Source organism: Exophiala bonariae (genome assembly GCF_035927105.1).
Source record: "Exophiala bonariae strain CCFEE 5792 chromosome Unknown scaffold_40, whole genome shotgun sequence".
Lineage (NCBI taxonomy): Eukaryota > Fungi > Ascomycota > Eurotiomycetes > Chaetothyriales > Herpotrichiellaceae > Exophiala > Exophiala bonariae.
The window spans coordinates 147,234-173,584 of record NW_027042515.1 but is presented as its reverse complement, the minus strand read 5'-3'; the positions used below and the strand labels follow the sequence as shown (position 1 = coordinate 173,584).

The window sequence follows — 26,351 nt, the reverse complement described above, 5'->3', positions numbered from 1 at the left end:
TGCAGTTTGCGTAAGCATCCGAGGGCCAGCGGGAACGCAGGCCCGATGAGAGTCTGGGTTGTGCCAACCTCCTGTAAATTTCCACCATCTCTTGGCCTTATGGGTGCCGTCGGATGGACCTCTTAAACTGCCAAAGAAGAACCCTTCATACTTCATGGTTTGACAAATAATGAGCCCTGGTGGCGCTCTTTGGTCGAGGCGGTATTCGAGGTCAGCTACGAAGCTAGGAAACTGGGCCCTGAAGTTCACCCCACCACTAGACAAGGAAGAGCCCACAGAGAAGTCTCGGGCCCTGTAGTTCCAAAAGACAGCCTGTTGCGAGGAAAGACCAGGTCACGCTTGCCTCGGGTTCTAAAATTCAAATTTCAAGGTGCGAGACGTGAACTTGGGTCATCGGAAGACTGGGATGATTATTAGGTGGAGGTCACTACCGACAGATATCCGGCCACTGCTCGCCTCCATTTACAGGAGAGATACCTGATGACTTGTAAGAAGCTTGTTCAAAATCAGATGTGGCCATGTCGGAAACAAAATATTCGTTTCTGGGTCTCGAGGCGCGTTTTTGTGCCAGGCGCAGGTGATGATATGGTCGTTGCGGCCGTCAAAGAATTTCTTGGTATGTGAAATGTTCCACCGCATGGTGTCCGATGCTGTGCATGGGAGCGTAGTCGCTAATCTGCGGCAGCTCTGGGCTGTCACGTCACCGGATTCGACAGGAAGCCCATCGAGGTCTCACAATCATGTTCGACTTCGGAACAAGAGTCCAGATTCAACGTCGTAATAGAGGACTTAACTCAGGAACATTCTGTGGCTGATTCTTTCAAATCTGCAACCGGCAAGTTCGGGCCAGTCAACATCCTTGTGGCTAATGCTGGCACCGATGAAAGCGCTCATCCACCGATCTGGGAAGTCGACAGGGCGCTTTGGGACAAGGTAGGACAAAAACAATGCTTTATGATCTGGACCCAGGAATTACGCAGTGTCGGAGCATAGGTCAACACCAATAAGGTCAGAGGAACATTGTTGACTCTCAAGCATTTCCTCCTCTCAGTCACAAAGGCCCAAGAAGACCGGGGCAGCGCAGCTTGAAAATGTTGCTATTGCCGTTACAGGTTCAGAAACTGGAAAGTTCGGCAAACAAGGACATTCGGAGTTTGTCACCCAGCAGCTATATTAGAGTCAACAGCAGGAGTTGTGACGTGTTGCAGATACGCGGCGAGCAAAGCAGGTCTGCAGTATCGCATCGTCCGAAGAGTCAAGAACGAGATTGTCCAGTTGACCTCGAAGGCTCGCACCAATGCGGTGGCCCCTGGCTGGGTTAACACGCCCCTCATCGGTGACCGTCTTGATGACCCCAAAAAGATGTGGTCAGAATGTCAGGCAACGGTCGCTTTGAAGAAGATCTCGAAACCTGAGGATGCCGCAGGGGCAATGGCATTCCTGGCCAACCATCGTGCTGCAGGGAGCATTTCTGGAGAATGCATCTCGGTCGATGGCGGCATGGAGGGACGCATCATTTGGCGAGAGGAACAAAACACTCGGTGCACAATCCAAGTCCAAGAGTGGCCCGATTAGTATCCCTGTGCCCTTGATGTCTCCAAAGAGAAAGCGACTTCTGCGCATTTGCCTGTGTGTGGACTTTGACGCCATCTCGAGTTATCTCGGTCCAGGCCATGACCCCAACAACACAGTTGCCGACTACTCAGCTGGAGTATTCAGCGCCAATGAGGAGTCGGTAGACTATTGGCCCTGTTCAAGAGCACAGCGTCTCTGACAAACTCACTTGATTTGTTCCTGATCATAGCTTGGAGACGTGTCCAACGCAAGCGCTGGAAATCGTGCGGAGTGGTGCTGAATTGGGACTCCACGGCTATAGCCATGAAGGTACCTATGCTATGACGGTTGAACAAGAACAGGACGTTCTCGAAAAATGTATCGACATTATAACGAGGCTGAATGGCGGAAAGCGACCAGTGGGATACCGTGCGCCTTTATACCAGATTCGCGAGACAACGGTACGACTCCTCCAGGACCACGAGTTCCTGTATGATAGCAGTATGAATGCCTAAGATTCATTACCTTACTTCCTTCCGAACCCACTCCCCGAAGAGCCACCGCATGTGCCAGACTACGGTGAGAATGCCAAAAGCTGGATGGTGCCAATGCCTCTTCCACAACAACCAGCAGGTGGTCGGCGGAAGCAGAAAAAGCCTTGGTTGAGATCCCTGGGAGCTGATATACCGAGGACATGACACTGGTAGGGCACACTCAGCTAGCTACTTTTCTTGATTAAATCGCTGACATATACTCCTTATAGCTTGGCTTCTATCGATACACAGCATCCAGTCAAGGCTACGTCAGTGTCGATGTCGTCGAGCAGATATGGTTGGACCGGTTCGACTGGACCTGGGAGAACGAAAGCTGGCTAGACCATAGACCATGGTCCTAGGAAAGGATAGGATTCGGTCTATCTGTGAGTACCCTCGATTTTGTTGAATGTGATAACTGATTCATTCTCGCCCAGTATGATTTAGTACCCTGAATCAGCCGGGCGTGCACACATTGTTGGAATGATTTATCGATTTGTCTCTAAGTTGGTCTCACACATGAAAGCTGCTGGAGAAGGCGAAACTACTTTCCAGACCATGGAAAGTGTGGCTCACAGCTGGAACCAGCGAGCATGAGAAGTGGTTGAGCGGATTATCAGAAATCGAGCTGATGTCCAATATTTTGGTAGCCGTATTGGTTAGAGGATCTTGGTAGGTGCTTGTGGGAACGTGACCCGGCAGTTAAGGTGCATGTGATCTTCAGTACCTAAGGGGTACCACGTAATGGCCCCCATAAGATGTGGCCTTGGGGGCGTCAAAAGCCTGGTTAGTTACCCCTCAGACAGGAGACTGAGTAGCCCGAGGGCCCTAGTAGGGCCTAAATGTCGTTAAAGGCTACTAGGTACTGGTTAGTTTGATTCGGTACCTAGGTACGTAATTTCCAGTTGCTAGGTATTTGGTATGTCTCTACCAGAATTCAGCTGGGATACGGTGAGCATTCATTGCTAACTAGTTAGACTGCCTAGGTGTTAAGGTGTACAGCCATCCCACGGGCGCCTACCACCTATAACTATGCATACGACTAACCCTCGGGCCACCACCACATGTATGACGGGCTGACCTTTGGCATCGTGCGGCTGGACACCATTTGACTAAGTAGACTTTCTATTCGGAAATGCAGGCAGGTTTTGTTGTCGCTCCATCACGTCGTGGAAGATTATCTCTGCGTCCACGGCGACTTTTCAAAACAGTATTCATTAACCCTTGCCACCATTCCCTTCATTTCAGTTCAGTGAAGCCATTCTATACTGTCACATCCACCGTTTAATCAAGTGAAGATCGTGCTTAAGGGTTGTTTTGCCTTGATTGCTTACTTCGTACTTTCTATCATGGCACATCCTCCACTACGTCCGGTCCAGGATGCCCACTCTCCACGGCATCAATGAATTACAATTATGTGCCCAAGCCTGAGTCGTCAGTGCTAGACCACCTACTATCGGCCCTAGGAACTCTACAACCATTCTCGCCTCTCATGAGTGGGAGACCCGCGATCGACGAACTCCTCCTGGGGCCACAAAGGTCTGGCATGCACAGCCCAAGTCTGAACAGCGGCCGGCTCCACCACCTTCCAGTAGACGACACAGAGAAGGCGCGTTCAGTGTTTCTGACTCTCCACGTCTTGTTCCCGCACCATCTGCTGCCGGCACTGGATCTGCTGGATCGAGGGCTTGTCACCCGTTTGATGCCCAAGTCCTCAGGGTCGGCGGCATCACAAAGTCAAGGACCATCATGGGAAGTCTACTACGTCCAGTCAAGCAGTGCCTTGACATCGAAGCCGAGTCCACGACGCAAGAAACCAAGTGTGTTGGCGATTTTCTACGAGGTTCGCCTGGATTCATGGAATTGCAGCTGTCCGGCTTTCAGTGTTGATGCATTTCAAGGGTTGATGGATCAATATGAGAATGATGAAGAGCCGGTCGATGGGAGTACTGTGCTACCGACGACGGAGCAGCTGGGGCAGCTTGACTTTAATCCACCTAGGGAAGACGAAACTGAGGAAGCAGGGGGGCGGGTGGGAGGGACGACAACCTTTGCAATACCTGGTGGGACACCTGTTTGCAAGCATATCCTTGCTGCGACACTGGCCAAGGTCGCTCCGAATTTGTTTAGCACAGGTGTGACGGAGACGACGGCCTCGCGCGAACAGCTTGCTGGGTGGGGAGCGGGCTGGGGCGAGTTTGGATATGGTTGATCGAGATTGAGGCACTACACTTCATAAGGAGGTCATGCTCACAACAAGCAGGTTGATTCTTTTCTCATCGTGCGAAGACCTCATTGTCAGTTGATACTATACATTGGTCCATGTGTAATGCGGTGGCAAGATAGCTGGGGGAAAACCATCCTGCATTCCCTCGAAAACGCCATGCTAAATGCCCGATACATGCCTCGTTCTGACTTCTATGCTGGGGACTCAGTCTAGCTCTTCTTCTTTCCTTTTCCCTTTGCACCGTTACTCTCCTCTGCCTCTTTCTTATCTCCATTGGCCGTACCAGTCGAGTTGGCCTTCTTCTCGTCCTTGTCCTTGTCTCCTTCCGTCTTCTCTCCATCTTCCTTCTTTCCCTCCTTCTCTTCTTGTTGTTGACGGTTTTGATTCTTGTTGTCAATCAGGTCATGGAAGGCAGTGATGGCCCGAACAAGGGAACTGAGGTAAATTGTCATGAGCTGATCGTTCGTCTTGACGCTCATGGCTCGCGCAAGTTCACTGTTTTCCACTTGACTCTTGCCATTTGGCCGTGATGCAGGTGGTGTCGTGAGGTTGGGCAGGAGATTGAAGATATCTTGTAAATTCCCGAGAATGGCATGATTAATGGGGAGTTCGCCATCGAGGACTTTTTGCAGATATGCCCCAATATCTCGAAGTCGTAGATGTAAGCCTTGTAATGATTGCAACTGTTGAGTAATGCGAGAGGAGAGGGTCCCCACCGCGACGTCTCGGATATCTCGTAGCAGATGTTCAACTCCGATTTCTTCAGCCTCTTCAGCCTCGATGATGGAAGGAGTGTGTACAAAGGTTTTTGTGGTGGTTGTTCCATCGTCCTTGATCTCTTCAATGGCAAAATATGCATCGGTAGGTACGCCAACTTCTTTGGGCTGGACGTCGATGATGACAAGTAGTGGGTTGGGGGTGTATCTCTTGAATAGCTCGTTGATCTCCAAATCAGAAGCTCGCAGCTTGGGACCAGAATGATACCAGCCTATTAGCTTTTCCCTTGCGTTGACTTTCTTGAACATCTCGCGCATGGACTCGACATAGTTATGGTCAAGGAACCAGACGGAGGGGTCTTTCTCATCTTCTTCAAACGGGACTGGAAATAGTTAGAAAGGTTCATGCCAACTCTGGCTTTGTGGCGTACCTGCGAAACAATTTGAGACTCTCACGTTCTTGCCATCATTTTGACCAAGGAGCACACCGACAACTCGTTTCCGGGTTCCCTTTGCTGTCCGACCGTAGTGATCTGCTACTGAGAGGAGAACGAGGGGAGCGACTGAGACCTGGCAACTGACTAGCGACAGCGTCTCTGCGGTGGTTGCGGGCATGTTGGAGGTCTGGGTGTGCAGATCGTATTTGATGCAGGGGTAAGGAAAAGGTGTGGACTGGTGAATGGAGTCAAGCAGTCGAACTGAGATTGAAGAACAAGGTGAAAGTCGAAGGAGTTCTCGGATTTATGGGGTCATTGAGGTTGAATACAGAAAGTCGTTCAGGTCCAGATGAGATGCTCCTCCCGTTTGGAAATCGCCTTGACGCGCCTGCCATTGCGGCCTTCCGATTCTGCCAAGCTCAGCCTTCCTCTGCATTTTGAGTTTTATGATGAACCGTACTAATCCATTTCGAGCTTTTATGTTGCACCGTACTCATTAACTTGCTCTTGGACTGTATCTCCCGACATGTTTCTCGACAATAGTAGCGATCCAATTTCGAGTTTATCTTACTCCGTAGCTACGCATTTTCGTTACATATTCGTATTCTAACCCTCGTTGTCATGCTTTCAAGTCGTCCACATGATTCTTGTACACAGCTCTCTCTAATTCATCAAAGAGCTCCGCCACAACCACGTCCCCAGGAGGCAACAGTTGAACGAAAAGCGTTGCTGCTATGCCAGACTTGGGATCATACCACTGACTCATCGTTAGACGCAGACATTCAAGACAATTTAAGCCCGCGTGGGATGTCATCACTTACCCATCGAGGATTGGTTACTCCGCTCCAGGTCAAACTCCCAGCTCGACGCTTTCCAGAGATATCCTCCACGTTGAGTAAACCCACCAGCCCATGGTTGATCCGCAAGCCCTTGGGATACTCTGGAGCGAAGGTAAGATGGTTATCGCCGAAGATATGTGTCTCCAATGCTGTGGGATCTGGTAGCTGTGACTGATTGAGATCACGGATGGTTGTCTCTTTCAAAATACCTCTCCCACCATCAAGAAGAGCTCCTAGTAATTTGGCATAATCGGAAGCTGTCGAATGTAAACCTTGGCCTCCACCATCAAAGGGAGGGTTGTCGGGCTGTGGGTTACTCGTTGCTGCCAGAGCACCCCGCGGGACCGTCCTGAGTGAAATGGTAGCCCTTCGTGCGAGAAGTTCTGGATGTGAACCAATTCGAAACGTTGTGGATTTCAGCCCTAGTGGTTGAAAGATGTTCTGCTGGAAGTAATCCTCAAGCGAAAGACCCGTCAACTCTTCGACGACCTTTCCTGCCCAGTCCGTTGACACACCGTATACCCAGCCATCTCCCGGTTGAAATTTCAGGGGAAGTTTGTATGCTTCAAAGGTTGTTGGTTTCGCGAAAGTGTCTGGCACACTGCCCCTTTGCAATGCTCTCCATCTGATCAGGTCTGGGTCAAACATGTCATAGCCAAATCCACTGGAATGTGTCAGGAGGTGTCTTCATAACCCCTGATATCAGCTACATATTTATCTCAAGATTGTCTGACTAGCTGAACTTACCGCAGAGTAATAGGGTTGGTGTGCTTGCCATACGCTGGCTTTCCCGCGTCGTCAAATCCAATCAAAAGCTCCAGGCTCTTGAACTCTGGTATCAAGGTAGCGAGATCATCATCTAACCCGACCAGGTCCTTCTCAACGACCTGAAGGACAGCGATCGAAGTGATGAGCTTTGTCATCGATGCGAGAAACGACACCGAGTCCTCCGTATAGGGTTCGTCAGTCTCATAGTTCAGCTTCCCCGCTGCTCCGGAATAAAGAATTCTGCCTGCTCATAGTGCTCAGTTTCGAACACAATTCAGAGGCGTCCATAATCAAACAAACTTACCATCCCTGCCTCTGACCACGAACGCAGTGCTATGTAAGCTACCATCTCGTTTGCTTGACGAAGTATACCTCTGCAGGATTTGGTCAATTTCCACTGCTAGGTCACGCATGATATTTGTTGGTGTCTGCAAAGAACACTCAAAGAATCTGAACTTCAGTTTCAGCGATGTGTTGGAAAGTACTCTTTGAGTGGGAGCAAATATAGTCTGCAACACTCAAGTCAATCAGGGAACGTTTAAGACCCTCCTAAATTTGTAAGTCCTGGTGAATTTATGCTCGTTTCCACCACATCATGCATAAACATTTCATACCGGTTCTAATTCATCTTTCTTGCGAGCCAGTCTCATCACTCCCTGTGTATATCCTCATGATAGTGTCATGCTGGGCACACTTCATCCCCATTAAAACATGGCAATTCCCCAAGTTAAAGGCTTGGGCAGCCGACAACCACCGGCATTTCCGGCGGAGTCGATTGCTCTTTAGATAATCCCCACTTTATGGTAGATTCTGACTTATTTTGAGGTCGCTTGAACTTCCGAACAGCATGGAAACAGATCGGCAATCTGAGAGGCCGCGCTTGCAGTATTCGGGGTATTTCTTCCACCTTCAGATTGTTCATACGTTTTCTAGGACTTTTCGGGATAGAGGAAAAGCTTATTTGGACTCATGAGTACGGAACATACCCCTGTTTGTTCAGAAATTAGCGTCGAACGACTATGCATTAGTCGTTAAATATCTGTAGGTCCATTTCAGGTTTTTTACGGCTGTTACCTAATCCACTCTTCATGCCCTGGAAAACACGACTTCTGCACTTGGTCATCGTCCACACTACCTTCTACATATCTCTCAATCCTGAAATGATCTTGATAGACGCCTCAAGACCAGGACCTCTTGAACCACCAAAAGGTAGAGTCTCTTGCGGTATACTGCTGGACTTTGGACATGTCGAATACTTGACTCGAAGTCCCAGAGTACGTTTGCCAGACCATCTAGATCTTCTCATGCCAAGTCGGTCTTTGCCTCAGATGATGAAAACAGGCATAATCTCCGGCAAAACTTCAGTCCATCTCCTCTCGGATTGTACCTTCCACAGCTTCTGTAATGCGCTCAAGGCCGTGGGGATATTGTGAAATCGAGTTCGTGAATAGACCTCTTGTAACCGCATGGTGAAGAAGTCGCGGTGACCAAGTGATACGCTTTCTGCCGCCGCGACAAAATAAACCCACACCAGCGTATGGTGGCCTGGTGTATTCGGATGAATTCCCTCACACAGCTCTTTAAGTGTGTCTAGAGCTGCACTACTTTCGGACTGTTCGGGATTCTGTGTCGCACGCCGCAGGTAGATATTACATGCCTGACAGATAGCAGACTTGAAGACTCCTATCTGAGTTGCGAGTCCAGGATGAAAGATAGCTGCATTCGAAATGAAGTCAAAATATGCCTCCAACGGGGTCCGGAGAGTCGTAGTGCCTGCACTCTCGCCTAGTAATGGCTGTGCAAAGAGAGTCATCATACGCGTCTGCTCATGCAGAAAGGAATGCATAACGCTTTCTTGGCCCGAATTCGAGTTGGCAGTCGAAAGGTGCTGTAAGATCTTGAACAATAACGGGAGATTACTGCCCCCTGTAATGGTTTCACCCACAAGAAGGACAACTATTGTAGTCCACGCAGAAAGATCAAGAGCCTTCTCCGATTGCGAGGTACGTTGAAGCAGTTGTCGGATTATCAATTGGAGTCCGACGTCTGCATGAAACTGCATCTCTGGTCTTTCAGGCGCCAGATGATACATTGAAACGACAGATACCGCACCCTTGACAAGTTCGTCCTCGTATGCAAGGGGCAGAATGAGGTTTCGATAGCCATTAAACTTTCCATCCAGCACGACCATCACCGGAGCCACTGCCGAGGAGAAGTGCGCAAATAGCTCTCGGTCTTGCCGGGCCATGACCTGGAGAGAACTCGGGAGCGCCAGAGAACAAAATCCAGGTTTATGTGTTGCAAAGCAAGCTTCGCAATGCATCAGACTGTGATTGGAGTCAGACTGCTCTCCATCAAGAGTCTCAAATCCATCCTCAATGTTGGCAAGGTTGCAATCACCATTTTCCACAAGGTCGAAAGTGCTCGTTAGGGTTGATGTGTCCCAAAAGCTCTGGAGTGCTGGCACATCGTCTACAGGCCTTGGAATCACACGGCTTTTGACGAGTTCGTTGCTGGGTGGTGCCTGGCCATGCTGCGTGATTGAACCATCAGGCCACAACAGAGTCGGCACCGTGGGCTGTTCACGATGTCCTTGGAGCAATATGGGCGTATCAATCGGCAGGAGGCGGCCCTTCAACTTACCACGAGACGCAAGACCTTTTTCAAAGCGATATCTGATGCCATATCCAGGACACTCAAGACCTTTCCGCAAGCATTTGTTGCATCGCGGTCGTGTTAGGTCACATTTTATTCGGCGTTGCGAACAGTTGTGACATCCTTCAACACTGTAAGATGATATGGAGCTGTGAAGAAATTTGTGGGGTTCTCACCATTGGCGGGGCCTTTCGGCATATCTAAGTCACTACTTTATGGTGGGCGATTCCCCATCTTAAGAACCGATTTCTAGTTTTTGAAAGTTGACGAGAAGGTCGGCATCAGCTTTTTGTTTACAGATGTGGGGGGGTGGAGGTAATGGTAGGTTGCAAGTTGATTACATCTACTCGAAGACAAGAACGAAGCTTGATCTTGGAACATGACTGCCCTGTTGACCAGCCGGCTAAGTTGCCATTATTGTGGCAGGCAAAGCCTTGCTAACAATCACCCACTTCTTCTTAGGTCTCGCAAGGCTGAGCTCACATTTCCTCCCTTATGACTATTCTCAACCTCAGGGATAGTAGCATCCATGCAACGCATTCTTCAGGCTTCACACCTTTGCTGCTTGTACCTCGACCTGTTCGACGTCTGGTTTCTCAACAATGCCACGACCATCTGATGTCATGTGCAGCGCCACCTCATCTCCAAACAATGCTCCCATCTCTTCGATAGGTAAACCCTTGGTCTCAGGCACATAGAAATAGGCAATGATGCCACATGCGATACTGAGGCCCATATAGACCAGGTACATCCCCCATTTACTGGTCGGTCTCATGTTAGCATGAAGTCCATGCAACCCAGCACCGATACTTACACGTCACGGAATGCTCGTGGTCCAGGCGTCGAAAAAGTAATGAATCCCACAAAGTATGAGAACATGCTCAACCCGATTCCTTTAGCACGAAGATTCGTCGGGAAAATCTCTGCACACCACACAAATGATGGCGCATCAATGAATTGGTAAAGCACGATGAACTGTACGCATGTTACGGTCAGCCGTTTCTGCGCATCTCCAAACTTCCAGGGTTGCGGACTATCTACCTACCAGGAATATGAACGCAACCGCTGCACCATTGCCAGCTCTGTTTCCTGTTCCTAGATATTGACGCTGGAGCAGACCTTCAATGAGAAGATTGACCGCGAGAATAGGGAATCCGAGGACTGAGGAAGAGAAGAATCATCGTCAGCTGCAACTCAACGCGCCCAAGGATAACTTGAGTCATGCTGGAGACTTACTGAATAGTTGTCGTCGACCATATTGGTCCATCACAAAACACGCATAAAAGGCAGCAGCTGTGCCAATCACGGCGTAGACGGCTTTTAAGGGAATGAGTCAGCCTTTATGAACCCAAGTCCGCACAGATGGAATGGACTTGCCATAGACAAGAATCGGCATCACTCCTGTGAGTCCTAAATCGCCGAATATAATGACCAGATAGTTTGCAATTCCGTTGACCTATCAGTTATCAATCAAATCAGTAAGCTGTCAATTGCAGTTGTGCCTTCACTAACCCCTGTTGCTTGAGATGCAAACCTGTCGCTGTCAGTGAAAGTGTGCTGATACATCTATGAGAGCCAAGTGCTTACATAATGAAGATTACCAGCAATGACCGTCGTCGCCATGATGGTTTGGTGAACATACGGACATAAGAGGATTTCTGTTCCTTGTCAATCATGACTTGCGCCTTGATCTGCAGGAATTCTGCATGTGCAGCAGAATTCGTCGGATCGGTCGAATCATTGTGTAAACGCTCGAGAACCTTGAGAGCTTCGTCATTTTTGTCGACCCAACAAAGATACCGGGGAGATTCTATCCATTGGGCCCTCTGATCAGTACTTGTCCTCAATTTGAAGCATGAAGACTTACCGGGAACCAGCGGGAGGGCGATCAAGAGTCCCAGAGGCCCAACTGTTGCTAAGGCTAAAGGAAGACGCCATTGCATTGACAGGTTGGTTGAGTAATATGCTCCCACGGATACCCAGGCAACACTAAATTTTATCAGTCAAAGTGTGCATGACAAAAACGATTGCTTTACATCACATAACCCATTCCGAAGCCCATGACCGTCATACCAGAAACCAACCCTCTGCAGTGTGCCGGAGAGACCTCGGTAAGATACAAGGGTACCAGACAGATCAGCATACCCAGACCGAAGCCATGGAGAATGCGGACAGTAAGCAGCATAGCCAGATATGGCGATCCGGCTGTCCATGCTGCTCCGATCAGAGAGAGTAATGCTGAAGCTGCCAGTGCTCTCTTGCGCCCGACCCAATCGGCCAATGGTGCCTGAGCCAAGGCACCGAAGGCGGCTCCAGCAGCGAAAAGGGCATTCACAGCTCCGAGGATGCTGTTTCAACATATCAGATGAGTTTCATTTTGGAGTGGTACTATTGGGTATATCTCACTTCGCAGTATGCTTGCTTGTTGCTATATCCTGGTCAGAGACAGACAGAACATAACCTCCCTAAATTGTGCGGTACTCACGGTCAAGATTGAAGTCGATATAGAATCCTGGCTGGCCAATACTGGTGATGAACACACCAAAGCCATATCCATACCCAAATGTGCCGATTGCGACAATGACACCGATCAGGACGTTATAAGTGGTGAGTTTTGGCATGCTGCTGAAGACTGCCTGCAGTGCAAGTATCCGGTTCTTGTTCGAATGGATGTGCCCAAGACAAGCACCGCACCCATGGCAGGTTTTCAATCATATATACGTCTTGATAGAAGCGGACAATAACCGACGACCGAGGTTCTGCTTACTTCGAGATAGATCGAGTACCAAAGCAGCCCAATACATTCTGTATCCATGAGAGGGACTTGGCCTTACCATTTCCCCAGGCGATTAATGGCGCCCCGTGGGGAATGCTAGCGCCAAACCGGAGATCGGGCTTGGGTGTAGCGTAGAGACGACCTCACAGACGTTGGGTTTGTGGTCGTGTCTAAAGACTCGACTCTCCACTAGACGGGCCTTCATTCGCAATCAAGGTCTAGTATTTCTGAAAGCACTCGCCAAAACAGCCTGCAATAAAACCCGCCAGGTGTGAGACCCTGGGCCAACGGGGTGAGGGCTGCTCGGTGGGGGTGTGCCATATTCTGACAAAATACATTTAAGGTTTAGTGGTTCCCTAGTGATGGCGCCCCTGTTCTCATGATCCTTGCTAAATCTTTCCCAGAATCTGGGCTCAAGACCGTCACCTGATAACCAGCTTCGCAGACCCTGTCTGGTGATTCCTACGTTGGCTGCCAAGCGCTGCAGATCCGTACATACACGCATTGAAGTCATGAGAAGAAAAGATGTAGTTAGTTACATAGAATAGGTACATTCGACTAGTGCACAATAGATGTAGTTAGTTACATAGAATAGGTACATTCGACTAGTGCACAATAGATACCAGATCTACCGAAATAGATACCCCCATTTAGCAGCAAACTCCTCGCCTAAAACCCAAGACTTAGGGTCCCACGAGGGCGCAGACGGCCGCAGCGTCAAGCTAGCGGTGTTGAACAAGTCTCCGCAGAAAGCATCCAGATCAAGCAGACTGCTCAAGAGAATCATGTTGTCTCTGAGTCTTACAAAGGGGAATCGATCGATCCACCGTCGGTGAGGAACCACCATCTGGAGAGGCGTAGGCTGGAGGGCATCGGGCAGGACATCATTGGATGTGGAGACCGAGTCGAAGATGCATTCGCGACAGGACATGCCGAGCATCAGTCCGTGTTTCGTCAGAGCCGCATAGATGGACCATGCAGGCCAATTCAGGAAGAAGTGGTCCAGGCCCACGCTGTTGAGAGCAGGGACGCCGTCCCAGCTCACCACCTTTGCTTGGGCTTTTGGCCCGGTTATAATCAGACGCGATTCGTCAAGGACCTGTATCAGCTCGCGGTCATGACTTTCAATTTTGAGTAGTCCCGCCGGTGAACTTTCGTTTGACTCGTCTTCTTGTGGACTATCCTTGCCCTGGGCAAGCCTCACACCTGAGCTAGTTGGCGCGGTACCAGTGCGGTTGCCTATTGTCCAAAAAGATGTCAATGGAAGATCTGTCCCCGAGGGAGATGCCTCATTGGCAACTGGTGCAATTTTCACTCACGCCTTGCTCTTTGAGCTAGTCTATCTTGGATTCGCTTTCGCTCTTTTGGGTCTTGAACACCATACCAGTTATCGTGGCGGGCATCTACGGGTGGTCGACCGCGCTTTCGCTTGGTGGTTGTGGACGTTGTCGATTCCAGCATGTTCATGTAAGTGCCTGACAAACACCACGACTGCAATTTCAGGATGCAGGAGTCAACTTCTGAGTTTCCCGTACTGTTTACTCGATACTGAACCCAGGGCTTGGGGATTTTGTAAGAAACTAAGTCGACAGCTGAGCTGATGAGGTGGTCCAAGGGATTAATAATGGCCAGTGTGGGGATAGAGTTTGGGTCTAGACTATCCCTGGTGGTATCATACCGTACGAGCTGGGTACCTACTGTAGGTACCTAACTATTCAACTAACGAGATCACCTCGGTTCCTCGAAGGAGACAGCCTCATCCCCTACGCAGCCCAAGCGACGAATCCATCGCTTAGTTGTCAGAAGAGGTTACAAAGCGGTCAAACGCCTTGATTACCTGATCGGTAAGGTGGCATAAGTTTGTGCTACGTGCCATACACTGGGAGCGTCCACTTGGAACACTTTAAGTTACGGTCCAGTATCCATCCGCCAGTTCTCCAGCACTTATATTCTAGCCTTACTCAATTTTAAGAAAAGATCTAGATACTAGATAGCACGCCCTGAACAATCCCCTCGATACCCTGCGTGGAAAGACCCAAAAGAGCATTATCTGGGGCGACATCATTCACAAAGTCGGCCCCCATGCCAGGCCGAAAGAAATAGGACAGAATTAAAGGAACAACGCCAGCTCTGTTTCCAAGCTCGAGTAGTTTCCTACCCCTTGGAATCTCCTCTTCCCAAGTCAGGTTCTGCACATCCCAAGTATATGAAGTGGCCGACTCCAAAGCTTTCAAGACTTGGTTCTGTGTTGTTCTGACTGAATATATGTAAATGAAACGGTTCCTCACATACTCTGGCTTAAGCAATAAACGTGCAACTGCCAATCCGATATTTTCAACCGTTGTACCAGTCCATACCTCATCACCTGTGCCATAGATCTTGGCTTGCCGCGAAGCTATGTCAAATCCAAGAAACCCATTTGACAGACCCCTAAATGTCGTTAGTGCCAGAGCTCGACAGCGAAATAATGGACAAGAATACCAGTCTATGAATGGACCTGTAGCAACCGCCGTCCATGACAGTCCCTTGGACTCAGCCTGCCGTAGGTGTTCAAGCACAAGATCTTTTGTGTCGTGCAACGGTAATTTCTCGCCTGCCATGGGGCCTGCGGCTTCCTTATTTCCGCCAAACTCAGCGGGCACAAAAACTTTGACTCCAGCCTCAACTGCACAGTCGATGAATTTGATCTGCTCACCAATACTTTGTAGGCTCAAAGCGCAGATGATTGCGTCTTGATGCTTGAAGACGCTGCGAAGCTGGGCCTCTGGGTAGGAGTCATCGACTGTGGTGACTCGGATGCCAGCAGGGTAGGTTGATGAACCACTTCTTCGCGCGAGAATGGACACGGTGAACGTCGAATCGCCCGCAAGTGCTTTCAAAATAGCCGGACCAAGGTTCCCACCTCCCTGAAGCATTGGTCTTAGCAACTGCAAGTTCAAGCACGAATGTCAGGAAATTGACGACGTACGCCTATGACAAGCACCTTTTTAATACTTGCGCCTGCCATTTCTCTCCGTGGGGCTCGTTGAATATTCATCCACGGGCCTGACGAAGCTTCTATGGGGAAAATGCTGTCGGATATATGGAGATGGAAATAAAGCACACGAGGAATCGGTGGTAAGAAGTTCTGGATAATGGCTGATAAATACATAATACGTGCCAAGAACACGGTTCAGAGTGCTATATCAGGGTTCGGCATTGAAGGTGTCTCAAGCAGTAGTACCCGAAGCTTAGCCACGCCAACTCGACCAATATCCTCATTCACGCACATCTCAAACTCGGGAGGAAGAGAAATAAAATTGCCGATAAGGCTTCCTGCGTTTCCAACCCAGTCAAACATGTCCTTCAGAACTCTGCCAATCTAGGTCCATGGTACACTTTACGTGCGTGTATGACCCAATTGATTGCTGCGAAGATAGCCATGACTCCGATCACCGCCGAGGTATAATCTGTTATCAGGTTAGGTTTTGGACTCGCTTTTTTCCGGCCAGAGTGGTCTATAGGACTTACTCATGTTGGATCCGGTCACTGGTAGGATGACGGGAAAATCATAAAAGATGAGGACCACGATCGCGAAAGCAACGGTAAAGAAATTGACAACCCAGCCGAATGGGTTAAAGAGTCTGAACGGCCGGTTTGAGGGCAGGAAACGGGTGGATCTTTTCCGATACATCAATAATGCAGCTGGGATTGCATATGTAAGTTGTTGTAATATCAGGCCAGTACCGATAAATGCGTTAAAGGCTGTTGAGGAGCCAAGGAATATGCAGCCGATGATGAACACGATGGCATTATTGGCAACGAGAGCCCAGACCGGAACACCCAGCGATGGGTGGATATTACCGATCCATTTCGAACCAATGAGTGCGTTGTCTCGAGCAAACGACCAGGTGAGACGTGAGGCGGTTTGTTGCACAGCGATCAAAGCGACAACGGCTGCCGTGAGAAGAATTGCCATAAAAACTGTCGCTGCGGTCCGAGAACGAGTGGCTTGATACCAGATTTCATAGATCGGAACGCTATTTCTTATATCAGAGGGGCACATGAATAGCAGTTGTTGCCGAGGGACTCACCCCGTAGAAGTGCCGATGACAGCATCAAAGTCCTGAATGCAGTATGTCATGGCGACTGCAAATGTGAAGCTCGTGGTGAATCCGATCGTTAGAGTACTAATGATAGCTCTAGGAACCACTCGGCCAGGATTGCGGCACTCTTCAGCAAGGTGAATGGCTCCATCTATCCCGGCGTACATGTAGTTCGGAGAGATCATGCCGGTCAGAAAACCAATCCCATTAGACCAACCATTCTCGTTGACAAAGTTTGTCCAAACAAGCTCAGTACTCTGCTTGGTGGGTGCTCGAGCAAGGCATGTTACGATTATGGTGAAGAATCCGGCAAGGGTGACAACGACTAAGTAGATTTTGGATTAGTGAAATCCAAGTATGTTCTTTGCAAGCCTTACAAGAGACGTCGTTCACCCACATGGTCTTCTTTAGTGTAAATATGTTATGCACGCACGAAAGAAGATTGATACCCTGGTAGAGGAGGAAATAATGCCATGTTTGAGGGACGTATTCGGGCTGCCAGAATATTACGATCCCCAGAATAACCTGTGGAATGATGATAGCGATTCCGGCAGTTGTCGATATCCAAGCATATACGTTGGTGATTCCACAGATATAACTCTGTACGCAATCATCAGCTGTCGTTGTCTGCATAGAGCTTTCGATACCAACTGAATGAGACTTACTAGAACACGAGAGGGTTTTGCCGGCGTCAAGATCGATGTCCAATGATATCTTCCTCGGAATTAGATCACATCAAGGCACCATATGGTGGTCATCAAGACTTACTGTCCACCGGCGGTTGGATAAACTGAACTGAGCTCCGCCATCGTCAAGCCACTGCAACCAACCATCAGGAAGCAGACGATGACACCATATATCACGGTGACAGAGCCACCTTGTGCGATCGTCAGGGCGAGAGTAGCAGCGACGCCAGCCCAGCTATTGCAGATGTTCCATCCGACGCAGATGATATCAATGGGTCCGATGTCTCGCTCCGTTTCCTGAGCGAGGCCAAGGGTCGAAAGTTCCACCGTACGTAGGGTATCTTCATTGTGGGAGATGTCTGTGTCAGAAAATCTGGGAGTTAGCGGAAGTAAATAGTGATTCGAGATGAGGTAGTCCTGAAGAATAGAGATGGGCCTGATAGGAGTGATTCTCACCTTCCTTGAGATCGTGGGGGTCGATGTTTGCAGCGACTCCCACCCCTTTGCTGGAATGATTGGAGTCCATAGTGTTGCACGAAAGTCGCCTTGAATAACTCTAGGGAACTGATAGAGCTATTTCCTAAGACTCTAACGGAGGTCAGCCCAGTAATGGCCCGGCTGTGAGGACATCTTAAGTATATCTCATCAACTCAGGTCTCCGCGTCTGGGGATGAGTGGGCACGGCCACGGACACGAGATCTGGGGTACGCCGGAATTCATCCGAGATGATCGTCCAAAAAGAGAAGGTTAAATGAGTAGGCACTGGTCAGGCGCCAGACTGCTTGTGGCCTAGTGAGAACCTTGCATCCCAAAGAGGATTGATTTTAGTAAGATTCTGAGGGTTTGATGTCGTAGAAGAGAATGCTCGCTCGAGCTAATCGTAATGCTGCGATTGTTATCTCTCCTTCCTAAAAGACGAACCATATGTATTAGAGGTGTGGAGTGAGGACTCATCGCCGGACCGACCGCTAGAACCCAAGACCGTCAAGGTATTTAAAGTGGTGCGGTGGAAGATTGTAAACCTTTTCCTGAACCCATGCTCATCAACCTCGCCAGAGATCGCATCTAATATACCTGCAAAGATATACTGGGAGTATCTGTGAGAATGGGTGTATCGCGTGAGGGTTTTCAATGGACTCCTAGCTCGGGTCTGAAGAGTGGTTTGCCTTCCATTGGTGTTGTTGAGCCCCCGAAGAAGCTGCGAACTTCTGAAGACATCTTGGATGTGATAGTGATTGGCGCTGGGTACACTGGGCTCACTGCCGCAAGGGATGCATCGACAAATGGTGGGTGCCTGAATGACTGTATCATAGTCAGGTATTTAACAGCTTTGCTGATACTGATGCAGGTTTGAAGACACTGTTGATAGAAGGTCGAGACAGGATCGGCGGACGAACATGGTCTTCTAACATCGAAGGATACCCATATGAAATGGGAGGCACGTGGATCCATTGGTTCCAACCTCATGTTTATCGGGAGCTTTCTCGATATGGCATGAAGGATGAGATCGTGCATTCGACAGACTTTAACTACCGGCACAACTTCTTCAGCTTCGAGACTGCTAGTGGTCGGCGAGAAATGAGCCACGAGGAGGAGGTATGTTTTGGCGGATGCTCTGGCCACTCAAGATAGGAGCTGACCCATTCCAGGATGAACTATTTTCCCGAGCAATTGAGAAATTCTGCAATGTTGATGGAAACCTAGGCAAGACCGTCATACCATTTCCTTTCAATGCCCACTGGAATAAAGATGTGCTCCAATTTTCAAATCTGTCAGTAGCAGATCGCATTGCTCAGATCAGCCATGATCTCTCCAGCGACGAGCAACATGCAATCGAGGCCTTTGTACTCCTGTGCAGTGGTGGAACACGCGACAATTCTGCGTTTTTGGACTTTCTTCGGTGGTGGGCTGCTGGAAACTACAACTATAAGACGCTGTTAGACACCATTATTATCTTCAAGCTCAAGTGTGGTCAATCCGGATTTGCAAGGAAGTTTTTCGACGAAGCAATCGCGACCGGAAATCTGTCATACTTGTTCAACACGACAGTGACACAGGTCGACTCCTCGAAGACAATCGTGCAGGTACGGACCGCAGATGGACAGAGGTTTCAAGCCAAGCGCCTTATTTGTACTGTTCCCCTGAACGTGCTGAGCAAAGTCGAGTTTGACCCACCGTTAAACCGGGCAAAGCAAGAAGCGGCTGCGCTCAAGCATGTTAACCAGTGTGTGAAGGTACATGCCGAGATTAAGGATCCTGAGATGAGATCTTGGAGCGGCGTTACCTACCCTGATAATGAGCTTGTTATCGGACTGGCGGATGGGAGAACGCCAGCTGGAACAACACATTGTGTGTTTTTCGGTTGCAATGCTAAGCTTCAAGCAGATGAAGACGTGGAAAAGACACTGAAGGCAGTAAAGGCATTTGCACCCATGGATGTGGAGCGCTTAGTGAGTTGCCGACCCATGCTTTCAATCACTCGAAAAGATTCCAGTGGAACTAACAGATCATCGATGCAGGTCTTCCATAATTGGGCCAAAGATGAATTCGCTGAGGGTGCTTGGTAAGTTTGTTCACTCGAGAGTCCTTAAGCTGTTGCATAGCTGACCGGCATTAGGGTCTGGTATCGGCCTGGTATGGAGGTCAAGTATCTGGAAGCTTTGAGGGAGCGGCAAGGGCCAGTTCTGTTCGCCAACTCAGATTGGGCATCGGGAGGTTGGCGGAGTTTTATTGATGGAGCAATCCAGTCAGGAACGGAAGCAGCAATGACAGTACGAGATGAGCTCAAGGCTCCATCGCGAAATGATGGTAGTCGACTTTAAAGTACGGCGGATAGGATCAAGTTGATAATCTCTTGCTTATCGGTACTGTACATAACAGCGGTGAATCAAAACACACAGATGACAATATCGGAGTATGCTCGGGTTGGTATGGACAAGTTCCCTGGGGCCTGACATGATTCCTCTTCACCGGATCCAGCAAGAGGACAAACCGGAACGCGATCTGAACGTGGGTGGACGTGATGGGGAAAGAACAGCTCGATGGGGAGGAGGAGGCCTGCCGAGGTTGAGAAAACGTTGAAACTCGAAACTACAGTGAGGGAAATTCCAGGCACCAAGACCTTGCCAGGTTCTGTGGATAGTGGTTGAGGCGCCAAGTTAAGTGACGATATAGGTGGCACTGGGCGGGCTTGGACGCCTGGAGCTCCGGGGAGCAACTGGCCTGGCGCGCCTGCTCACCACCTAGTGGGCTGAGAAACAATCAATAAGGCTGGTCAGACACACTCTTGGCCTCTGTCTACTGGCGACTATGAGCTCCAAGCTGTTGTCAGACGGCCGGGCCCTCGGGCGGCACTTCCCTGCAGCTCCCTCGGTGAAGCGGAGAGAACGGTTACCTTCAAATTCAAGTTGAGCTTCAATTTCAAGGATTAGAATTATTACCCGCCGTGTACCTACCTACTCGTCGCAATTCGCACGAGCAGTAACAGCCCTCGACGGTATTTTCTTGCCTCTACGACTCTAGCAGTCCTCCTCATCACATCTCAACAATCGTCTAATTCTCCCTCCTCCCTCCAGTGTTCTTCCTCGAGCTCCCTCAACTTCCGACCTTGGTCAGGTCTTTCGTCCCTTACCACTCTCCTCCAGAAATGGCTCCCATCACCGACAGCAAGGTCGATGAACTTCGCACACAATACCATGCTCTAGAAGAACGCATTCACCGGTTAGAACAGAGGCTGGAAACCGGAGAGACCAAGCCTTCTATTGCTGAATCCATGCGCCTGATTCTCATCGGCCCTCCTGGTGCAGGTTCGTCCGCAGGCTCACGTCTCGAGAGAAAGACGCGTTTACTGACACACTGGGTACAGGAAAAGGAACCCAAGCTCCAAAGATCAAAGACAAATACTGTGTCTGCCATTTGGTACGACGAGAACGCCGCATCCCGCCTCGAATGCTTGCTAATGATATCCGCGGTAGGCCACGGGTGACATGCTCCGAGCACAGGTTGCCAAAAAGACTCCCCTGGGAAGAGAAGCCAAGAAGATCATGGATCAAGGTGGTCTGGTCAGCGACGATATTATGATCAACATGATCAAGAATGAGCTTGACACGAACCGAGAATGTGCCAATGGGTAAGTCATGCCGTCTGGTTTGGTCTGTCCCATTACCTGGCGCAGTTGCTGACCAACGAAACAGCTTCATTCTGGATGGATTTCCTCGAACCGTGGCCCAAGCTGAAGGTCTCGACTCCATGCTCATCGCCAACAACAAGCCACTGAAGCATGCGGTCGAGCTTCAAATTGATGACGGCCTACTGGTTTCTCGTATCACTGGTCGACTGGTCCATCCAGCCTCCGGACGGTCTTACCACAAGGTCTTCAACCCTCCCAAGACACCCATGACGGATGACGTGACGGGAGAACCTCTGATTCAAAGAAGCGATGACAATGCCGATGCTCTTAAGAAGAGATTGGTCACCTACCACACCCAGACGACCCCTGTGGTGGGTTACTACAAGACCAAGGGTATATGGGCAGGAATTGATGCCAGTCAAGACCCTGACCACGTGTGGAAGAGCATCCTTGGAGTCTTTGGCGATGCCAAAGGCGCCTCCTCCTCCAGCATTCTCAGCAAGATCGGATTGCGGTAGATGGAATTTTCATTCTGGTCGCCCCTCTGCAGACATGAAATGGGTGAAAGCGTCCCCCGGATGGCCGTGCTTGCAGCTCACTACACGACTGGTGGTTATTGAAGGGCTGGAGAGCTGGGGTTAGTATTGGGTTTGTTTGTCATGTTAGAACGACACTGCGAAGGCCAAAAGAGACTTGATCGGCAGGTAACCACCAACGCCGGATTGGAGTCAAGCTCTTGCAAAACGTGTACAAGATATATGGGATTCTAGGCGCCACACACTCTGAGGGTCTGGTAAGTGAATGACCATACCACAAAAGTGACCTGACATATCAATGAGGATAAGCGTGTCGGTCGGTAGCTCGACGTCAATATACAGATCTATTGGCTTTGATATTGGGTCGAATCGTGGTTACGCTTTCGTCTCGTTCGGTCTATTCTTCTGAGCCCATCGTCCCACTCCCCTACTTGCAAGCGTTTGAAAACTTCGAGCAGCACCCTAGCCTGAACCCCCGGTGACTGTGGGTGTTATTTTATGACGACCGTGATCATCATGCCTCCAGGACTTGTACAGAAACTCCTATCAGGCTGAATTATGGAGCGAGAACAATATGTCCTTTCCAGCCCATGCCCCGCACCTGTCTCCAAGACTCAGAATCCCACCCATTCGATCATGAATGCCACGCTCCCATTTTGAGAACGGCAGTCAAATCAATTTGTAGAGGTTATCTTTGTCCTCATGCAGGCCACGATGCTGCCAATGCAAAGTACATAGGTGAGCGAGTTCCTTGTCAGTCTATCTCCGCCCAACCCTTCGTCAATGCGACTGCCCTTCAAGCTTCCCCATCCAGCGTCTCATCTTCTCACCACCTCCGCCATGTCGTCAACCAAGACGGTCCGCTGGGGCATTATGGGTGAGTCCCATTTTGAGTCCCATTTTCCCTGCTTGTCTTATATCATCACCGCTGACGTTCTTTTACCTCGCCAGCGACCGGCGGCATAGCACGGACCTTCACCAAGGACCTGCTGATATCGCCCGAGACTCGAAATGTCGCCGACATCCTGCATGCTGTTGCTGCTGTGGCCTCCTCCTCGTCCCTGTCCTCTGCCGAAAAGTTTATCTCCGAAGTCGTTTCTCCTGCCCAACAGTCAACAGCCACTCCTTATTCCTCCTATCAGGACTTGGTCAAAGATCCAAACGTGGACATCGTCTACATTGCCACCCCGCATTCCCACCACTTCCAGAATGCAATGCTCTGTCTAGAATACAACAAACCAGTTCTATGTGAGAAGGCCTTGACTGTCAACGCCGCGCAGACAAGGATTCTGTATGAAACGGCCAAGAAGAAGAATCTCTTTTTCATGGAAGCTGTCTGGACGAGATATTTCCCGCTCAGTCAGGCCGTGCGGAAGCACATCACCGATGGCGACGTAGGTGAAGTCTTACGTGTGACCGCCGACATGAGTATTGGTGCGCCCAAGGATTTTGACTTGAGCAGCAGGATGATCAACCTTGATCTGGCTGGAGGTGCCCTGCTCGACCTGGGCATTTATGCGTTGACATGGGTCTTTCAAACATTATATCATACGTTACCCGCGGATTTACAGGCTCAATCACGGCCCAAAGTTGTTGGAACAGCCATGACACCGGAACCACGGACAGGGGCCGACGAGTCGACTTTGATTCTGCTGCAATTCCCAAAGTCATCCCCCACCGGCAAGTCAATTTCCCATGGTGTAGCCACAACGGCCCTTCGAGTTAGCGATGATCCCGCTCGCAATCAATCAAGAGAGCTTGGGGACATTGAGGTCCCCGCTGCGAGAATTCAGGGTGAAAATGGTGAAATTCAAGTGTTTGGTCCGTTGTACCGACCCACCAGGTATAGAATGGTCAAGAAGACACCATGGCCCGAAGTTGTGGATCGAACATTTGAATTTGAAGGTGGTGCACACGGGATGATGGTAAGTCCAACTCCTATCAAGATCAGCTTGGCGTGTCTGACAAATTTCTTCAACAGTATGAAGCAGATGCTGCAGGCCGAGCTCTTCTTGCAGGCGCTTTGGAATCCGAAACCATGACTTGGGCAGAGAGTACACTTATCATGGAGGTGATGGACGAGGCACGGAAGCAGGGCGGTCTCAAGTATCCAGAGAGCATTGAGAGTACAGAGTACCCTCTCAAGCTCACCCAGAAGTAATAGAGATGCAGTGGGTGGATGGTTGCGGGTGCCGTGGTCTACAGGTCCCCTATTGACAAGTCAGCCTACTTGTAGATAGATATTCCTCAGGCTGCTCACGGCTTCAGACATGCCCTTGATGATTTAGCATCACAATGAAACCGTATTCTAAACACAACATATGAAGTCTGCCAGCGGTATTGATTCTGTCCACGATTTTTTACGGAAAAAAAGCCAATGCTCCAACGTGAAATTCACAATCACCCACGACGTTGAACAAAAAAAGAAATGAGACCGACTCTTGCGGTGGTTGGAGCGGACAAAAATAAATTATTGCTGGCTCCTCCAAGCACCGCCTCCACCACCTCTCCTCTCTTCGCCATCTCTGTTGAGACCTTGCTCGCGAACGACCTTGCGATCACGGCCTCCTTCAGCCCGATCTCTCTGCTCACGAGCCCGGTTGACTCTCAACGGTCCACCCCAGCTTCCCTCCTGGCCGTCCAATGCTGCAATCACCGTCTCCACGTCCTCGGATCGCTCCAAGTCGACAAAGCAGTAGTAGTGATTTCCTGGTTCCGCCGCCTTGGACTGGTGTGGCGAAATCAGTTTCGACACGGCACTGGGCTTGATACCCTCTGCGGCGAGATGTGTTGCAAAGAGTGCTTGCATCTCCTCGTCGACGGCGGACTGTGGTTCGATTCGCGGAAGGTTGCCAATATACAAACGTCGGCCTTCCGAGAGCGGTGCTTGCCAGTGTGATGAGGCGTCGTTGCGGTTCCAGCGATCAAACGATGGTTTGTAGTCCCCGGCTAGGTGAAATATTTGTTAGCACGTTGTTGTTTTCTCCATACCTGCCTCAGAGGAAAAACTTACTTCGTTCCTCCCGAGACTCCTTCGCCCAACCTCGCTCATAAGTCTTGGTTCTGATTTCTCGGCCGCCATTTTCACCACCGCCGCGACTTCCTTGGGTCGAACCTCTCTTGGCCACGCCAGGACTGACCCTCAGACTGCGGCCGAGCACCTCAATTCCATTCAACTCGGCAATAGCACGCTGAGCCTCATCCGGGGTAGCCAAGTCCACAAAACAATAGCTCGGATTGCGCCCGGAGAAGGGATCGGTTGAGATGCTCACGTTGACCACATTGAATCCCTGGTCGGCGAACAGGGTCTCAATGTCGGCCTTTTGCGCCGTGTACAGAAGATTGCCCACGTAGAGACGCGTGCCTGCTGAATCATCCTGGCTGCTGGACTCGCGCTGGTCATGTGACCTCCCGAATCCTCCACCTCGTCGTTGTGGCTGTTCAGCTCGCGGGCTGTCATCTTTGACACGCCAATTGTTGGAAGCTGTGGACCGCCAGGGTTGTCGTTCCTGCTGGGGCTGTGGTGAGGTGCCTTGATTCTCCATCTTGATTAGGGTGCGTGTTGGGAAGAATTTTGAACTTCGCGACAACAACGGTAGAAATGTGGGAGGTGCAGATTTTCACCTCTAATGGGATGGTGAGATTTGAAGCTTTCGACTCCGTCGCGAATCTTTGCCCACTGTTGGTTCAGACTTTGGGCCTCAGGCTGAGGATGAGGCTGCCATGGATTTATTTTTTCTTCCCGGTTGGATGCCAAGGCCAATCACGTGTCAGATCTAGCCTGACGCGTGGTCATAAACCAATCAGAAGCTACTTATGTAACCACGCGTGATGAGGAACACTCGCTCCAAATCTGGGCCAAATCTGGACCAAATCTCACACTCGTATTCAGACACAAGAGCTCGGCAAACCAAACTGACAACCCGAGCCAAATGTTTCTATGGGAGAAAACCCATGTCTACGAAGATTGATTCAGAATCAAGGGAAGGCAGGATGCACGTCCAATCTTCTTCTGCTCAAGTCTTTCCTATGAAACAACAATGACCAAGCGAAAGCCACGCCTGCCCGCGATCGTGAATATGTCACTGAGTATGGTCAAGGTTGCCGCCGGTCAAGCCTTTCCACACTAGCACCTCATCCAACAACTCGGACTGGGAGCCTGACCACGTTGTATCTCGTGCTGAACCGTCCTGTCTTGGTCAGTGAAAGACGCTGACGAGTCAGCCCAACAATCGCCTTCCACCGTCGGTAGCTCAACTATGATCATTAATGACATAGTTAATAATGTTTCAGGTTATTGATACTCGACTTTTGGGAACGCGAACCTCACAATGCGCTACCTTGGTATCCCTTCCTAACTACCGAAGTACTATCCCCGTCTCGGCGATACATTTCAAACTGCCGATAGTG

The 26,351-nt window shown here is 49.9% G+C and overlaps 13 protein-coding genes across 13 annotated transcripts; 5 read left to right on the top strand and 8 right to left on the bottom strand.

The window, feature by feature from the left end:
• Positions 1-585: 585 nt before the first annotated feature.
• LTR84_010211 (uncharacterized protein) lies at positions 586-1,575 on the top strand (the record flags this gene model as incomplete). Its single annotated transcript, XM_064853748.1, has 5 exons — positions 586-616; positions 686-933; positions 994-1,008; positions 1,052-1,152; positions 1,209-1,575. 5 exons carry the CDS (start codon positions 586-588, stop codon positions 1,573-1,575), a joined length of 762 nt encoding a protein of 253 aa, XP_064700702.1.
• Positions 1,576-3,489: 1,914 nt separating this feature from the next.
• LTR84_010210 (uncharacterized protein) lies at positions 3,490-4,299 on the top strand (the record flags this gene model as incomplete). The annotated part of the gene is made up of 1 exon (XM_064853747.1): positions 3,490-4,299. The coding sequence occupies one exon, from the start codon at positions 3,490-3,492 to the stop codon at positions 4,297-4,299; it is 810 nt and encodes a 269-aa protein (XP_064700701.1).
• Positions 4,300-4,523: 224 nt separating this feature from the next.
• On the bottom strand, positions 4,524-5,645 carry RPN8 (proteasome regulatory particle subunit; the record flags this gene model as incomplete). Its single annotated transcript, XM_064853746.1, has 2 exons — positions 4,524-5,413; positions 5,462-5,645. 2 exons carry the CDS (start codon positions 5,643-5,645, stop codon positions 4,524-4,526), a joined length of 1,074 nt encoding a protein of 357 aa, XP_064700700.1.
• A 441-nt stretch (positions 5,646-6,086) lies between these two features.
• LTR84_010208 (uncharacterized protein) lies at positions 6,087-7,487 on the bottom strand (the record flags this gene model as incomplete). The annotated part of the gene is made up of 4 exons (XM_064853745.1): positions 6,087-6,224; positions 6,289-6,970; positions 7,054-7,318; positions 7,379-7,487. 4 exons carry the CDS (start codon positions 7,485-7,487, stop codon positions 6,087-6,089), a joined length of 1,194 nt encoding a protein of 397 aa, XP_064700699.1.
• A 911-nt stretch (positions 7,488-8,398) lies between these two features.
• On the bottom strand, positions 8,399-9,759 carry LTR84_010207 (uncharacterized protein; the record flags this gene model as incomplete). The annotated part of the gene is made up of 2 exons (XM_064853744.1): positions 8,399-9,652; positions 9,718-9,759. 2 exons carry the CDS (start codon positions 9,757-9,759, stop codon positions 8,399-8,401), a joined length of 1,296 nt encoding a protein of 431 aa, XP_064700698.1.
• A 520-nt stretch (positions 9,760-10,279) lies between these two features.
• Positions 10,280-12,350, bottom strand: LTR84_010206 (uncharacterized protein; the record flags this gene model as incomplete). Its single annotated transcript, XM_064853743.1, has 11 exons — positions 10,280-10,490; positions 10,544-10,704; positions 10,775-10,890; positions 10,966-11,046; positions 11,107-11,185; positions 11,242-11,263; positions 11,317-11,539; positions 11,597-11,718; positions 11,766-12,077; positions 12,136-12,157; positions 12,215-12,350. The coding sequence occupies 11 exons, from the start codon at positions 12,348-12,350 to the stop codon at positions 10,280-10,282; spliced, it is 1,485 nt and encodes a 494-aa protein (XP_064700697.1).
• A 783-nt stretch (positions 12,351-13,133) lies between these two features.
• On the bottom strand, positions 13,134-13,966 carry LTR84_010205 (uncharacterized protein; the record flags this gene model as incomplete). The annotated part of the gene is made up of 2 exons (XM_064853742.1): positions 13,134-13,744; positions 13,825-13,966. The coding sequence occupies 2 exons, from the start codon at positions 13,964-13,966 to the stop codon at positions 13,134-13,136; spliced, it is 753 nt and encodes a 250-aa protein (XP_064700696.1).
• A 518-nt stretch (positions 13,967-14,484) lies between these two features.
• On the bottom strand, positions 14,485-15,512 carry LTR84_010204 (uncharacterized protein; the record flags this gene model as incomplete). Its single annotated transcript, XM_064853741.1, has 3 exons — positions 14,485-14,935; positions 14,987-15,411; positions 15,474-15,512. 3 exons carry the CDS (start codon positions 15,510-15,512, stop codon positions 14,485-14,487), a joined length of 915 nt encoding a protein of 304 aa, XP_064700695.1.
• Positions 15,513-15,850: 338 nt separating this feature from the next.
• LTR84_010203 (uncharacterized protein) lies at positions 15,851-17,802 on the bottom strand (the record flags this gene model as incomplete). Its single annotated transcript, XM_064853740.1, has 7 exons — positions 15,851-15,954; positions 16,016-16,524; positions 16,579-16,915; positions 16,968-17,190; positions 17,256-17,304; positions 17,359-17,635; positions 17,733-17,802. 7 exons carry the CDS (start codon positions 17,800-17,802, stop codon positions 15,851-15,853), a joined length of 1,569 nt encoding a protein of 522 aa, XP_064700694.1.
• A 579-nt stretch (positions 17,803-18,381) lies between these two features.
• On the top strand, positions 18,382-20,098 carry LTR84_010202 (uncharacterized protein; the record flags this gene model as incomplete). The annotated part of the gene is made up of 5 exons (XM_064853739.1): positions 18,382-18,562; positions 18,625-18,872; positions 18,926-19,726; positions 19,796-19,839; positions 19,894-20,098. 5 exons carry the CDS (start codon positions 18,382-18,384, stop codon positions 20,096-20,098), a joined length of 1,479 nt encoding a protein of 492 aa, XP_064700693.1.
• An 824-nt stretch (positions 20,099-20,922) lies between these two features.
• Positions 20,923-21,923, top strand: ADK1 (adenylate kinase; the record flags this gene model as incomplete). Its single annotated transcript, XM_064853738.1, has 4 exons — positions 20,923-21,082; positions 21,142-21,194; positions 21,251-21,405; positions 21,470-21,923. The coding sequence occupies 4 exons, from the start codon at positions 20,923-20,925 to the stop codon at positions 21,921-21,923; spliced, it is 822 nt and encodes a 273-aa protein (XP_064700692.1).
• An 858-nt stretch (positions 21,924-22,781) lies between these two features.
• Positions 22,782-24,102, top strand: LTR84_010200 (uncharacterized protein; the record flags this gene model as incomplete). The annotated part of the gene is made up of 3 exons (XM_064853737.1): positions 22,782-22,818; positions 22,893-23,866; positions 23,923-24,102. 3 exons carry the CDS (start codon positions 22,782-22,784, stop codon positions 24,100-24,102), a joined length of 1,191 nt encoding a protein of 396 aa, XP_064700691.1.
• Positions 24,103-24,411: 309 nt separating this feature from the next.
• On the bottom strand, positions 24,412-25,486 carry LTR84_010199 (uncharacterized protein; the record flags this gene model as incomplete). Its single annotated transcript, XM_064853736.1, has 2 exons — positions 24,412-24,890; positions 24,955-25,486. 2 exons carry the CDS (start codon positions 25,484-25,486, stop codon positions 24,412-24,414), a joined length of 1,011 nt encoding a protein of 336 aa, XP_064700690.1.
• Between the last annotated feature and the right edge of the window lie 865 nt (positions 25,487-26,351).